The sequence below is a fragment of the Lethenteron reissneri genome, chromosome 23 (assembly GCF_015708825.2).
Source record: "Lethenteron reissneri isolate LAM-NWPU_2019-01 chromosome 23, ASM1570882v1, whole genome shotgun sequence".
Taxonomy (NCBI): domain Eukaryota; kingdom Metazoa; phylum Chordata; class Hyperoartia; order Petromyzontiformes; family Petromyzontidae; genus Lethenteron; species Lethenteron reissneri.
Window position 1 is genome coordinate 10,353,488 of NC_083801.1, and position 16,080 is coordinate 10,369,567.

The following is a 16,080-nucleotide window of genomic DNA, read 5'->3' on the forward strand; positions in this document are numbered from 1 at the left end:
TCTTTAGCAAGGGTGGCTCTATAGTGTTTGTCACCATTCCAGAGGAGCCGCATAAATCTGCTCTGTTTCCTGCAAGAGCGAGTGCTTTCATTAAATGCCATCATCACCTCAATATAATATCACACACGCACACACACACACGGAGGGTACGTATGCACACGCACACACACATACAAAAAATGCACACACGCAAGCATCCACACATGCACGCAATCACGCACGCCGACACATGCGCAAGAAGGCATGCACTCGCATGCACACACACACGCAAATATGCATAAACATATGCTGTTGCTCCTTTTGAAATGAATGTGTTTTCAGGTATAGAGATGATATATGTCACATTCTCAAATTAGTCCTAGTTAATATGAAAAGCTTAATTTTGCATAAATGCAGTGAGCTAAATTCATTTCCCATCATACAACATTAACCTACTAATGATCCTTGATATTTTCTGAGCTCCCGCACACGCAAATCAAATCTACGATATTGCGGTAGGAAATACACGGGCAGCTGGTTGGTTTTTCTGGAATAAATAAAACTATTGTCAGCAGCTCGGAGGCTCTCCTGAGTGGCTGATTCAGAGCTATGAAAATAGGTTCATACTTTATGAGGCTTCTGGGTTAACTGCTTTCGGTGAAAACGGAATTTTCTGTTTGACCTACAGGGTCAGCAGCCCTCATCTCTGTAAATCACTCACCCCAGTGCCCGAGACCCCATGCACATGCACATTTACTCTCACGGCAAAACCAGCATTAATCTTTGAACAAAAACTGTTCACGAAGTGAATTAGGTTACCTCTAAAAATATATATATAAGAAAAAGCTTGGTTGTATTAAAAGAGCTGTCTGGCTCTTAAAGGCCCCATTGAAATCGTTCTCTGTTTTTAAAATAAAAAACACAGGCAGGGCTATTTACACAGCCTGCTCTCGTCTGCCCCCCTGCACTGCAGATTCATTACACTGATTGAGTGCAATGCACGCAGGCACAACAATTCCGGGCCGCGGCACAAACATACATCATGCAATAAACAAATAGCACCTTCGCTAAGTGCGGAGAGCTCAACCTTTACCCACGAGGGTTGTGTTGCGTTTAAAACCGATATAGACTTCCGTGAGACATTCGATCAAACAGGAGATCGGTGCGGTGGAAAAAAGGTCGATCGTCCCGTTCCGGACCACACAATCTGTTCGGAACACCAAACCGAGGGCAACGTAGGAGGCAGCGTGGCAAGTGGGTTGCTCATCTATCTGTACGGACTGTGATTTAGGCTCTCAATCGCGAGTCATTTTTGGTTTCATTCGGTTTGCTTCCAGGTGCAAGAAACTCACAGAGCTGCCTAATTATTCTACGAAGGACCCGCCTTGTAACAAAATAAATCGACACACTCAGCGAAAATGTTGCGGATAATAAAGTATGATTACATTATACATTTTATTGGACTTAAATCACACTAAAAATAGACACCTAGACAAATCTAATAGAATCGTAAGGGCTCTGTAATAGATTAACAGACGTAATGGAGTGCATCAGCCTCAATTAATCGGGTGTCATTTTTATCACGCACAAAGTCGCAAGCTTTCCACATGCGTAGCCACGGCATATAATGAACAAAGTCAAGAATACAAATACCCGAAAAAGTACTAACCAAAAAACATGTACCTTCTCGACACCATTTCACGCAAAGTATAAACTATTCAACTATTTTTTTTATTTTACAAGGTAAATGCCACTGAGCTATGTAGCTCCTTGTGAGAAGTGACCTGGCCACAAATCATAGCCCAACAAAGTGGAGAGAGACATGCATACTCCGAATATACAGCAGGCATCAGGGCCGCGATCAAACCAATGACCTCCTGCATACCAGGCGAGGAACATAAACGTCTCGCCACCGTGGCGCCCCAAACAACACGCGCACACACAAACACGAGGATCCAGGTGAGCTATTGATTGCCTAGAAGGAAAGCTGTAATAACCGCGCAGCAGATACCTCCTCGACTCCGGTTGTGACTCTCAAACTGACGCTGCTCAGGTGTTCTCACAGGACGCACACTCGATCGCATCGATGCACGTGCAGCGCCGGGGCAGGCACGATAAGGCGACCGGGTATCTCGCGCGGTTATTAATGTGACGGTGAGGACACCACTCTTCTACGGCTGTCACGCCTTTGGCGAGCTTCTCGCGACAACAGCATCACTTATCAAGGTGTGGACGTCTCGACAGAGAATGAGACATGGGCATCTGCGGAAAGTAACATTCTTAACAATGCGCTGGTGGATAAAAGCATTGCGACTTGATTTATGTGCCGCCTGCTTCAAAACATAATCCACACCGAGCTTTCCATGCCACCAGTCGGGTAACGTGTGTGTGTGTGCGCGTGCAAGTGTGCCACTGGGTTGAACCGCATGTATGTATATCTATACATTGCTCCACACATAAAGTAGGACTTGAGCTGCAAATGCAATAAGCTAAGTCGAACTTAATTTTACCGCAACAGCCAACAAATGTGAAACATATTGCACTCTCAAGATGTATTAATTTTCGTATAAACCGCACGGCCTTGAGATGTGTCTTTACCATCATTGCAGCAACGTCTATTACAAGCGCATGGAGAAGAAATGAGCAGATAACACACACACACACACGTGAACTGCACTTGCATTCTATACGAATGTATGGATATAATCATCACCTATTCTAGCAAATCTAATGGCTGATAGTCTCAGTCAAATCCATCACGAGCCATGATAATACCTGCAGCGTTAATTAGCACCTCCGCAGTCAAGACAGCGTGCGCACAAAAGTCACAGCCCCCGTGTGCCCGTGAATGATGCTTTGTGGCGTAGCAAGTCTCGTCTTACATCGTCATCGCACTACCTCGCTGGATGACCTGCCAGTGTTGGGACCAGAGCTTGTCACACGAATCGGCCACGTGGGCAGCCAGGAAATAAATGGAGCGAGTAACACAATTTTCCGTCCTCCTGAGCGCAGCCAGATTTCCATTTCTAGAGGAGGATTCCTGCAGGACCACTTTCCATTCGGTGCACAAGATGTAACATTACTTGAGGCACTCAGCGATTGCACGTCTCAATCGGTGTAATAACCTGCACATCACATCTCAAAAAGTATATATATACGTGATTTCTACAGCACTGAGTGACACTTAAAACTAAGATCAGCCATGTATGAAAAAATAAGAATAGGTTTAACCCTTTCTGGCAGTACAACAGGTGTTAAGATGTTCAAATACCAAATGGAAACATTTTGCAAGAGAAACCTTTTGCCAGAAAGGGCAAAGCATATTATTTTCTTTTTCATACTTTGATACTGACAAAAAGGTCCCATTTTTTAAGATCATCCAAGCTGCAATATTAGAAAAACACACACAGTGTTTCAACTCTAAGCCTTTCATTTCTAGGGAAGGCAACGCAATGTCGCACAAACCATTTACACAAGAGCGGCACTCAATGGTGAGCTTCTAAGAGGCCGTGCACGCAGCGTAGCAAAAGAACAGCATATTCGCGCTCACACGGATTGCAGCGCTCCAACGGGCCACGCGTTGGGATCTGTCGAGTGCTGTCCCTGCAATGCATGGGAATCTGTGCAAATCTAAGCAATTCAAGTGGTTAAAAAAAACCTAAAATGAAATGACCACTTCTCAGCCGAAACATTTTTTTCAAACATTGGAGAGCAGCAGCGGTATATATAACGCAGGGACAAAAAAAACGCACGTGCATATGCACACACAAATAAAAAGATGCACCGTTCAACTGTATGAGCTTTTGGGGCAAATCCCATTAGCATGGCGCTGTGCAGTCGGTAAGATCACTGCAAGGGGGTATAGGCGGCCGTCACTATGCCTGGCCACATTTGTCCCTCAAGTGGTGATGTTCACTCATTTAAGGCTGAGTCAACCTTGGGGGATCCCCAGAACCAGTTCATATAACCAACTACTTTTGTTATCCGTGGCTGGAAATCAAACTCAGGTCACGAGGATTCCAGCACAAGTGCGCCAACCACTGTGCCACCATTCCCCACAATCACAGTCGCGTAGTAGATGCACATAGCGCAGGTTATTTAATTTAGTGTGTCTCTCTCCCGTTCTCATAATTTTCAAGCTTGCGCACCTTACCACGCGTCGTCCTACTCATTGACATGCTAATTTTCTCTAACCCCTCCCTCTCTCCGCCCCCTCTCTCTATTTAAGGCCTCGTCACAGATACGTTCTCTGTGTGCCTATGTGTGTTCTCTCTCTATGTATCTCTGTGATATCTGTCTGCTTATATGTCTGTCTATAGTTTTCTGGTTAGATTTTTTTTTTGCTATTTCATTTATACCTGATGATGATTGCTTGTGTTGCAATCGAAACGTCGTATGCTATTATTTAATTTATTAGTTTATCTTTATACGTGACTTTACCGAAAAAAACAAAGAGTAATAGCGCAGCTTCTTCGACGCAGAATTCTCGCATTTTTGGAATTTTCAGAATGACTGCAAGGTCCCACGTGAAAATTCCAAACCCAGGGGATGTTCATTTGTAACATTTGGCAGATGTCCCAAGATGAGACATACCTTTGCATGCCTCCTTTTGTACTTTGTGTGCTGCCCAACACAGTGCCATTGTGGTGATTTGCTGCAAGAGAATTAATTCACGCGTCTCCTTGCTCTGGGCTTATTTGCAACCTCATAAAACACTTCGAGCTATTATGTCATGGTTAGGTCCTGCTGGGATTCACTTTTAATCAACAGCAATTATAAAAAATAAACACCTTGGTTGATGTTAGAGCAGCGGCAATAAGTGTTTTTTTTTATGTACGGATAAATACCGTATACTTACACAAACCAGGAGCGGGAGATTATAATGAATGAACGCGGTACAAAAACGAGAACAACATTCAAGCCTTGCTCCAATTTAGTAGAATAAAATGGTCTGTGTATTTTGTGGCTGTTTGACGTCGTTACTGCAAAATTAATATCCACGAGTGCCTGTGACCACACACTTTAGCCGTGTCGGATTGCAAAGGATCGCTATTGCATTAATAAGTAATTATAGCAATGCTTATAGCACACAGGGCTTATTGCTACCATCACCACCGGTGCTACAGCTGTCACGACCAACTTTAACGACCTTATTAATTATAACGGCGGAGGACTGCGGGACCAATGATAGATCATCGTAGTGAACACAATGGGGACAGCCACTCGCAGTATGTGGGTGCATACGTATTGACAGCACCCATTTATTAATTGCGGTGAAAGGCACTCACTGTATGGGCAGCCGTAGACAGCCACGCGTAGCCCGATGCGCGCCGGGGTGCCCGGATCGAGCGGCGCAAATCGAAGGAACCGGGTGACCAGGGGTCGCGGCAGCTCGTGCCTGACCCGGCCGTCCGAGTTCTCATTGCCCCCGAATGCCTGCAGACACAGAGCGTGGCGCAGCAAGGTAAACACAGCACGGTGCCATAGCACGACGCAGAATGGTACGGCAAGATACAGGCGTGGCACAGCATGGCTGTCACTCCACGCACAGGGTGGATATGACGCGAAATGGACTGGCGCGCCCGGGCAAAATTGTTTTTTTAAATGCTGGTGGTGTGTTTTTCTTGTTAGAGATAATCACTTGTGAGTACACGACTTGAGTGGAGTTCATCATTATTATTACGACTGTTATCGTTGATCATACACGCGTTGCTGAAATTACTGTTTCACACTGGATGTAGAAATATCCCACGGGAATCTATTTTTATTTTCGTGACCTCCCGCATGACATTTCCCATTGTAGAGATGATGGCAAAATCAATTATTTTTGCTCAAACTGAAATTGTAGCCTCTGAACATTAAAAAACACATACGGGGTGATCCATGTCGAGATACCTCACTGAAATCTAATGACACTCATAGTCTCGTATCAACTATCGAACGCTTATGGTGAATTTGATATCTTACAGAAAAGAGTGTTACGCTTTTTAACATACGAATTGAGATTGTTGGGAGACATGCATAGGCTTTGAAATAAATGTCTGTTTTTTTCCCAATCATTTATCACTATTATTTTAGTTGGATAGCTATTTCTGGATTGCCCTGTATAATTACAGAATTTCCCTTTCATTTACGTATTTGCAAATGTACTATATTAATTCTTTAACTGTTTACAGGACAGCGTGCATCTGTAGATCTGTGACCCAAGTTGTGCAATACAGTGGGGGAATCGGATCCAATCAGGGTGGGTTACCGATCGGGCCATCGCACACACTCTCGTGTAAGAGTTGTGGGGAGTCTCACGCCATCAGACTTACTCCCCATCGCTGTAAACCGGCGCCTGCAGCGCATCGTGGGTATGGACATGGAGGTCACGATGCCCTGTGGCTCCCCATCCACCCTCACCGGACAGCCACATGACTGCTTCTCGTATTTTGAAACATTTACATAAACAGAGCAGTCATCAAACACTCTCCGTCTTGCCAAAAAGTCACATGGGCACAATGAGGTAGGCAGCAATTGACTTTGCTACAAGACAATTCTCAGTGGCAAGGCCCATGCCTTCGCTTCAATCGCACACTCTACCCTCTCAATCTGCCAATCTCGAGCCCGTATTCTCAACCACTCCGTCAATCCAGCAGCGCTCCCACAAACTTCACCACTCACTAGAAAGATACCTCCCTTGAAAGGTAAATTTGAAAGAGCGAATCGCCGTACAATTGACAAGAAGAGTTTTGTAGGAATCTACTGAGAAGTGTATTTATGTTAAAGCTGCATGCAGGCATCCGTGATCTTCAGATGCCTGTCAGAACATTACATGGAGGGGGGGGGAGGAGGTACTTTAAACGATTGCACTTCGTGCATCTGAAGTGCATTTACCACGAAAGAACTGGTTGTGTCACTGGATTATCACAGCCGCAACATTAAATAATTTGATCTCAGTGCTACGGAAATTGACACTGGAAGGGTTAAATATTCCTCCGGATTTATTGCACTTAGGGAAATGCCCAGAGGCAGCAGAGAGAGCAATCAGATGAAGCCAGAATGACAAAACGGACGCGACCACACGATATATTCTACCTTCTTACATGTGTGATCCCGAGGCATCGTAATAAGCTACTTTTTTATTGTAAAGGGGGCTCGGGGTGGGGGTGGGGGGTACATAACTCACTTATCCGGTGCATGTGTATTAATTTCGGTGATGAATAGCTTGTTTAGGGCGCCATGTACAAGCTTATCTACCTCCTACAAATGATCCCATAGTGTAGCCATATGCTGTCAGTGAAAGGGATAAACAGAGGCGAAGGTCCTGAGCATCTACATATAACGCGAGCAGCTGCGTACTGTGACTCGTTAACCCGTGGATGAAACTGGGCAGCATTTCCTGGGCTAGGGCGTCGGGAATTGACATGCTTATGGAATCGAGTCGTTTGTCAAACATCTGTGCGCACACCCCTGGGAGGCTAGAGGTTTGCTCATCAGCTACCCCCCAGGGCTTTACGCAAGCAATCATCCCACACATTCGTGAGTTAGATGGATTTGTGATGCATTCTTGAATCAGAATATGTATATGAACTGGAGGAATCCGATTCGCTATAAAGCTCTTTTTCAGAGAAGTCCAGTAGGGGCAGGTCAGAAGGTTGCAACAACAAACAATACAAAACCACGACACGGGTGCAAAGTATAGGAAATGTAAATAAATGACATTAAAATAAGATAAAACTAAACTATTAATTATCTTACCAGGTGAAGCACACTGAGATATGAACTTATTTTTCAGAAGCGACCTGGCCATAAATGAGAGTTCAAAAAAGTGGCTTATCATGTGAAAATGTATAGCAGAAAAATAATCTAAATGATCTAAATGCATGTTTCTAAATGGCAGTGCAGCAAAACTCCTCTGCAGAAATAAAAACAAGGAAATACATTGAATCTTCTTGGTTCTTTCGGTAAAGTCACGTAGAATGGAAATATTAAAATAATAAAAATAAAACATTCTTATTTTATTATTATTTTATTATTTCCATTCTACGTGACTTTACCGAAAGAACCAAGAAGATGTATCCCTGCAGTCACGAAAGCTTTAAATCGAAAAATACATTGAATGTTAATTGTTTACATTTTCACTCTGCCTCGGAACAGCCCACTTGGGTGTTCAATTTTAAAATGAAAGGTCATTCATTTTAATCCCAATTAACACGGGGAAGAGGAGATATGTTTCATGTAAACCTGGCTTGCATCTGCTATTAAATTGGATGTCATCCTCTCACAAGGTTAATAATAAACGAGCTAAACGAATAAACTTTTTTTTATAATCCAAAAATAATCTTTTTTTATTCAGTGTTTCGAAATCATACTTTAGCCCAGTGATCACTGAACGTTGTGTTGTTGTAAACGAGGAATATCGACGGCGTACACACACTTACGCAGGAGAAAGATATTGTTTTGGAAAGTGATAGTTATTTAGAACAGAGAGATGAAGTAAAAGGTAACGAATCACTCGAAAAGAAACACGTTTTAATGTGACGACTCACCGAGACTACCAAATCATGTAGATACAATCTGAACAAAATTATTATTCATAACACAAATTCAGTGTATCCCAGTTCTAAGCCTTTAATGGGCACGCTTGAAATGTTCCCGTTAGAAACACACCATTTACAAAGAAATCTGTTACCAGCCCTGCACAGGCGATGCACACAGTTATAACCACGGGCGTTAATCGTAAGCTACAAGGAGAGCGAACAACAATATAGAGATTACAAAATGGAGATGGATGGAGGGTTGCAGAGCGACAATAAATAAGGACAATTTCTGCGAGGTGCATGAGAAGCCATCAGAAATCGCATTGCCCCCCACCCCCCCCCCCCCCAAGGCAACTCCATTAACGCAAGGAGGGGCTCTGGCTATAGACGCCGCTTGATTCGGTGGTGGAGGAATGGAAGAGTGGGAAGGGAGGCAGACGCGGGGCTATAAATAGCGGGGCAAGATGCGCTTCCCCCGCAATGCCGCTGTAGAAACGAGCGAAATCTACGCTGTACACACTCTCGCCTACCCACTGGCATTTGTGATGGCACAATGCGGGGATTCTACAAATCACGACGCACCGATTCAATCAATTTGGAGATCGAGAGCATGCGAGAGAGTACGCGCCAGGGTACCGTGTGGATTTACAGATGGCAGCGTACAAGGGCGGAAAGGCAAACCAGGGACACGATTTATAGATGGAGTAAGTGAAGCCATAAAGAACGGGTGGCCTATTACACACGGAGCGTGACAGCCAACTCAATATGGGCCGTCTCGACTGAGAATCTCTACAAATGAACAAACAATTGTTGAGCCTCATGATTGTATGCACGTACTGCTATTGTGTTTGAACACATTGGCGCAATACCGGGGCGCGTGCTTGCTTACCTAAGGTACAGAGAGTGCGGCACGACTTAACCATACGGTGCCCTTTAAAAATGAACTCAACGTCAGCGAGCAAGTTACCGATTGCGAAAAAAAATTGAAAATCTCGTAACGAGTGGCGAAGGGGATGTGGAGTTTCAGATGCCAAGAGATGAGAGAGGTTGTGCGTGAGTGTCCTGGCACGGTGACGTCCGTCCGTGAGGAGGCATCCGAGGCCAAGTGTCAATGTCTTACGATGCGTGCAGGTGCAGCCGGAATGATGGGTGCGTCGTTGCGGTTGTGCCGTTTCAAATGGAGCTCCCCGAATGCGCGAGCGAATTTGACATCGCCACTTAATTGACCACCATGTCCAATGGGGGGCACATCATTTGTCGACCATTACCGGGGGGTATGCAACCCATCCTGCTCACTAGGCTCACCGATGCGCGGAGGTGAGTTAAGGCTGACACGAGCTTGCACCCGATAAGGAACTAAATTGAGAGAATGAAAGCAGCGTTCGTGTCATTGTGGAGAATATAAGTAACGCGATAAATAATCATAGAATATGCTGCCGGTCCCATGTCTGTCTCTCCAGGACAAAAAAAATAACAGTATATTTTTATACAGCACGACGTCCACACGGCTTGCTGGTAGTGCATGTTTTCAGCAGAATTTGTTGAATTCAAGCAGACTATATTGGCAAAGGTGGTACCATGATGTAGATATTCACCCCAAGCTTTCATTACTCTGATAGTGCGTTGTCTTTGTGCTGTACGCCTTTTGGCGTCCTCTGGTCTAACACCATTTGAGACGAGGCTCAAAAGAAAGCTGTCTCTGGTGTGAACAAATCAGTTTCAAAGACAACGCATATATTATCCTAGTATGTTTTTGTTTGCATTTTAACCACAAGTGTTGTGGTTAATGCAGACATGATTCCTTGTAAAAAGGTTTCAGTTTGGTGTTTTAACAACTTAACACCTCATAATCAACGATTTTTGGGTTTAGATCGCGTTTATTTATAAATGTGTCGTAACCCTCCACCACCCGACACGGCCAATCAGTAAAAAATGTGTCACGTTGACAAAGACAAATAGTTCACTGCTTTAGCCCACCGGTGTGTTGAAGCAACAACATTTACAATTTGAGTACGACGTTTCGCTGGTAATTGCAACCAGCATCATCGGGCAATTCGCCCGATGATGCTGGTTGCAATTACCAGCGAAACGTCGTACTCAAATTGTAAATGTTGTTGCTTCAACACACCGGTGGGCTAAAGCAGTGAACTATTTGTCTTTGTCAACGTGACACATTTTTACTGATTGGCCGTGTCGGGTGGTGGAGGGTTACGACACATTTATAAATAAACGCGATCTAAACCCAAAAATCGTTGATTATGAATAACATTGGTCGCGAAAGCCTACGTGTTAAACTAACTTAACACCTGTTTAGTTTTTTTATTCTTGGGTTTTTTTCGGTAAAGTCACGTAGGTAAAAAATTAAAATTAATAAAAGTAAAATTAAAATAAAATAAAAAATAACGACGTTTCGGAGGCAACACAAGCTTCCGTCTTCAGGTGGAACCGTCACAGTACGCTTGTTGCATCAAGTAATAAAAGGGTAAAAACTTATTCTCACTGTGGTCTGGTTTTGAAGTATAGTGTCTCATCAGTGCAGAGAGGCTCGCTTAAACTAATGCTCGTGAACTGCCAGATGTTTATAGGCAAGGACCCTCTCCGTTAGATATGGGTCCTAATTATAAGAAATAATATATAACACTAAATAATCATGAGCGTCAATGTGTTTAAAATAAGTGAGAATTAAATAAGCAGATAAATGTCTTCTTCCAATATCTGTTTCTTCACGTAAAAATATATAAAATATATATATATTTGCTTTTGTTAGATTCAGAGGAGATGCCTTTTTGCCATCTCACCAAACTCACTCTCCAGTCCACCCTTCTCTGCCCCGGCAGGCACCCAAAAGCACCACAGCTCTGGACAAGTGTGTTGACTATCGCTCTCATCACGGTGAGCTTGCGTGAGGGAGGCACTGGTTAATTAATGCTTGTGCTTGACAACAGTGACTCCATGCCCTAGCCTTGGCAGCACAACAAAGGAGCCGCTGTCCCTGTGGGAACGTGTCCGTACGTGTGCGTCCATGCGCGTGTGTGCACATGTACGTGCGTGCGTGCGTTCGTGTGCGCATGCTGAAAATAAACTCACGTTTGTAAGGTACCCTTCACACAGCCCTGTCGTCAATGAGAGAAGCCATGTTCTTGACCCTCAAGGAAGGACATCCAGAAAGGCTGTGTTACAGAGTTCTTTCAGCTCAGTATAGAATGCAACACGCCTTAGGTGCAGCAATTAATTAATTAATTATCAATGTATAATAGAGGTGTTTTTGGGTAAGATCGCGTAAATATATAAATGTGTCGTTAAAACCCGCCACCACCCAACACAGCCAACTAGTAAGTGTGTCACGTAAACAGAACGTGGCCAATTCGTCACTAGTACAGCACACCGATGTGTTGGAGAGCCAAGCCACAACATTTACAATCTGAGTACGACGTTTCGCCGGTAATTACAACTAGCTACATTAGGCGACAGCCAGATTTGTGGAGAAGTCCACCTGTTTCGTTCCTTATATAGAGGCGTAGATGTGGTGACCACGCTTCTGCGCTCTTGAGTCAACGTACATTATGCATGCGCATTATGCGAGCCCATTGATCCTGTCCTTCCTGTCCATTGTGTGAATTAAAATAGCCGCATCAACGGTAATCCCTACTGAAGTATGGTGGCCTTTATAGGCATGCATTTAAACAATGTATTATTTATACTCTTTGGTTCTTTCGGTACAGTCACGTAGGTATAAAATAAAATAAATCACGACGTTTCGGGCAGAACACAAGCATCCATCATCAGGTGGGATAGCATGGTCTGCTGCTGAGGCAGACCATGCTTTACCACCTGATGATGGACGCTTGTGTTGCGCCCGAAACGTCGTGATTTATTTTATTTTATACCTACCTGACTTTACCGAAAGAACTAAAGAGTATGGATTCATGCAGTCATGAAAGCTTCAAATCAATGTATTATTTGATGATTCGCTTCCATACAACATTAAGTCAGTAGCTATCTGATCGGTAAAAATTATTTTGTATTTCTTTCAATTTCTATAGATTCTCTAATTAATCACATGCATAATGTACGTTGCCTCAGTAATCCCCCCTACCCCCCCCCCCCCCCACTTTGCACAAGAGCGCAGAAGTGTGGTCATCTACGCCTCCATATAAGGAACGAAACAGGTAGACTTCTCCACAAATCTGGCTGTCGCCTGATGAAGCTCGTTGTAATTACTGGCAAAACGTCAGGCTCAGATTGTAAATGTTGTGGCTTGGCTCTCCAACACACCGGTGTGCTGTACTAGTATACTACACTATACACTACACTATACACTACACTATACACTACACTATACACTAGTGCTGTACTAGTGACGAATTGGCCACGTTCTGTTTACGTGACAACCCTTACTAGTTGGCTGTGTCGGGTGGTGGCGGGTTTTAACGACACGTTTATATATTTACGCGATCTAACCCCAAAAAACTCTATTATGGATGATATTGGTCGCAAAAGCCTACGTGCAAAATTGTATTATCAATGTAATTTTTGGAACATTTCCTTGCATTGCGATTGTTTGTATGGCATGAAGGCAAAGTGCTCAACTTATGGAAATGTTTCGAGTTTATATCCTGGTGGACTAATTCGATGCTTCGTCTCACTCTGAGGTTCATAAAATGAGCACCACTTTCTGGAAAGTTACCAAATAATAACTTTGACTTGTCATGCGCACTCTCAAAAAGAGAGAAACGACTCAGAGGCACGATGAACCAAACAAGCTGGCAGGCAGCCACGTGGTCAGTCGGCACCAACAATTTCCCAAGCTCTGCCATAGCAATGTGGAATTTCCATATCTAGCTTTAGGATGTTAACAGAGCTGGGTACTGCTTAATATACATTTAAGTATGGTGACACTAACTTAACTCTGAATAAGTTTCAACATTACCTCTGTCGATTGTCATGTTTTACTATGGTAGTTTCAAAGTTTTAATTTAGTTTCGGAGCCAGGGTGTCACTCTAATTGGACACCCTTATCGTCAAACGCCCAGAAAGCCTCTAACATGATGAGGACACCCATTATTTCGCTGACATTATTATGGCATTGCCAAAAACATACCCCAACATCGTCCCAAAAAATGCCTTATTACACACTTTAATAATGCGCCCAAGAAAACAATTGCCAAGTTACTTTACTTGAAGACTTTACACGCTTTATAAATGGGAGACAACATCCATTTAAATTGGCAAGATCGCAGCTATGTTAGAAAACCATGTCTGCTGTCACTGGGTTATCATTTGCTTTTTTTTTTAAACCCCAGCTGTTAATTGTGCCAAACACGCCAAAAAATTCAGAAACCCAAGTGCATTAAAATACAAAATTCATATAAATCTGTCATCCTTTCTCCGTGCAGATTCCGATTGTGAACGGCCAATTTAAAGAGACAAATCCATTAGGGTTACACGTGCACGAGCCCGACAGAAACAACAAAGAACCAAAGAGGCAATTTACAGTGCCCCCTGCCCCCATCACATTTATTGAGACACACGCGGCGCTTTCTCTCTGACAAGATTCCCGATTAGCATCGGAAACGTCGACAATTTTGGAGAGAAATCAAGAGCGCTGCGCTTAGCCCCAAATGAACAGATTATCTCTTCTCTCTGCATTTGTTTTCATTTAGAAAATCAAAGCCTATACTGCATTCGAATTCAAGCGGTGGTCTAGCAAAATCTCTGATGGAGATTCGACAGCTACAAAAAGCTAGGGAGGTGTTTGTCTGGGAGGAGGGGGGGGGTGGTGGAAATATGCAAAACGCTCCACCACGTGCGCCAAGGGCAGCTTTGCTGTCATCACGCTCAGCAACCCAACGGAGACAAATGGGCTGCGCCTTTTCTGACTCCCTGATGACGCAGGTCAGACCCTGACTTGCCATCACCATTGCCCCTCCATGGGGCTCTTTGGCCCCCACGGGGGTTGTGCGGAGTTGACAAGTGGCCGATCATGCGCGGGCACACGGGCTTGCCAGTCCATTCGCACGAGCGGTAATGTAAAATGATGAGCGCCGTGGTTTTCGCTGTCTGTTGCCAGCAAGATTGATCGGCACGTGATCAGACACGCCATCACACTGATGGCTGCACAACCGCAGCACAAGGCCCTGATGTCCTCGCTAAAGCAACAGGGACATGTGAAATAAAAGTTCTTACCGATTACTGCGTTAGCGACACTTATCACCAACGAAGCCAACATGTTCTTGGTTCTTTCGGTAAAGTCACGTAGAAGGGAAATAATAAAATAATAAAAATAAAACATCATAAATAATTCTCACTTAAGAATTATTATTTTATTATTTTAATTTTTATTATTTTATTATTTCCCTTCTACATGACTTTACCGAAAGAACCAAGAAGATGAATCCCTGCAGTCACGAAAGCTTTAAATCGAAAAATGAAGCCAACATGATCAAAAGACACGCAGTAAGAAAGTGCCCCAGAGAACACGTCATTTCACCCTCCCGGTGACCCTCTGCGCTCTCTCCGCAGGGCATTCGCGTGCTCTCACATCACGTCGAATGCAAATCCTTGTCACGGGCCATTTGCCGTCACCGCCACCGCCGCCGCCGTCACCGCCACCGCCACCACCGCCACCGCCACCGCCACCACCACCACCACCACCAACACCACCGCCACCACCACCGCCACTGTCACCGCCAACACCACCGCTACCACCACCACCGCCACCGCCACCACCACCACCGCCACCATCACCACCACCAACACCACCGCCACCACCACCGTCACCGCCACCGCCGCCACCGCCACCGCCGTCGCCACCACCACCACCACCAACACCACCGCCACCACCACCACCGCCACCACCACCATCACCACCACCAACACCACCGCCACCACCACCGCCACCGCCACCACCACCACCACCAACACCACCGCCACCGCCGCCACCACCGCCACCGCCACCACCACCACCGCCGCCACCAACACCACCACCAACACCACCGCCACCACCACCGCCACCGCCACCAACACCACCACCAACACCACCGCCACCACCACCACCGCCGCCACCAACACCACCACCAACACCACCGCCACCGCCACCACCACCAACACCACCGCCAACACCACCACCACCGTCACCGCCACCGCCACCGCCGCCACCGCCGTCGCCGCAGCAAGACGGAGGCTCCGAGACGTGCGTGACGCACACCTCCACTGGGAGTTCACAGCGGCGGCGACGGTGAACCAGCAGTTCGCGCGGCACAGAGCCGCGCGCAGCCTCGTCCGCATTACCAATTCATGCCCCAAATTGAAACATAAAAACCCATCAAAGACGCCAAAACAGTTCTCTCGCTTGCATCTGCAAATGTGTTTTTGAAATATTGTTGGTGTTGATGATGTTCTTTTGATATTGCTTTCAACAGGTACCGTTCTGTGCATACGCTGATTAAAGTAGTGTGTTCCAAGATGCGAGTGTTGAAAGTGTCAGGGGGAAAAATATACTAAATGTGTAGTTTGAAGGAAGGCAGTAGATTCGCAGCGATCCATTTTTAGAAGTTGAAAATAAGCTCAGCGCTTT

The 16,080-nt window shown here is 45.0% G+C and overlaps 1 protein-coding gene across 1 annotated transcript in view; it reads right to left on the reverse strand.

Moving 5' to 3' along the window:
- LOC133345951 (contactin-associated protein-like 2) overlaps window positions 1-16,080 on the reverse strand; it is a 144,276-nt gene that overhangs the window by 84,048 nt on the left and 44,148 nt on the right. Inside the window, 1 exon segment of the mRNA XM_061557101.1 lies at window positions 5,268-5,415. Within this exon segment, the coding sequence (XP_061413085.1) occupies window positions 5,268-5,415 (148 nt within the window).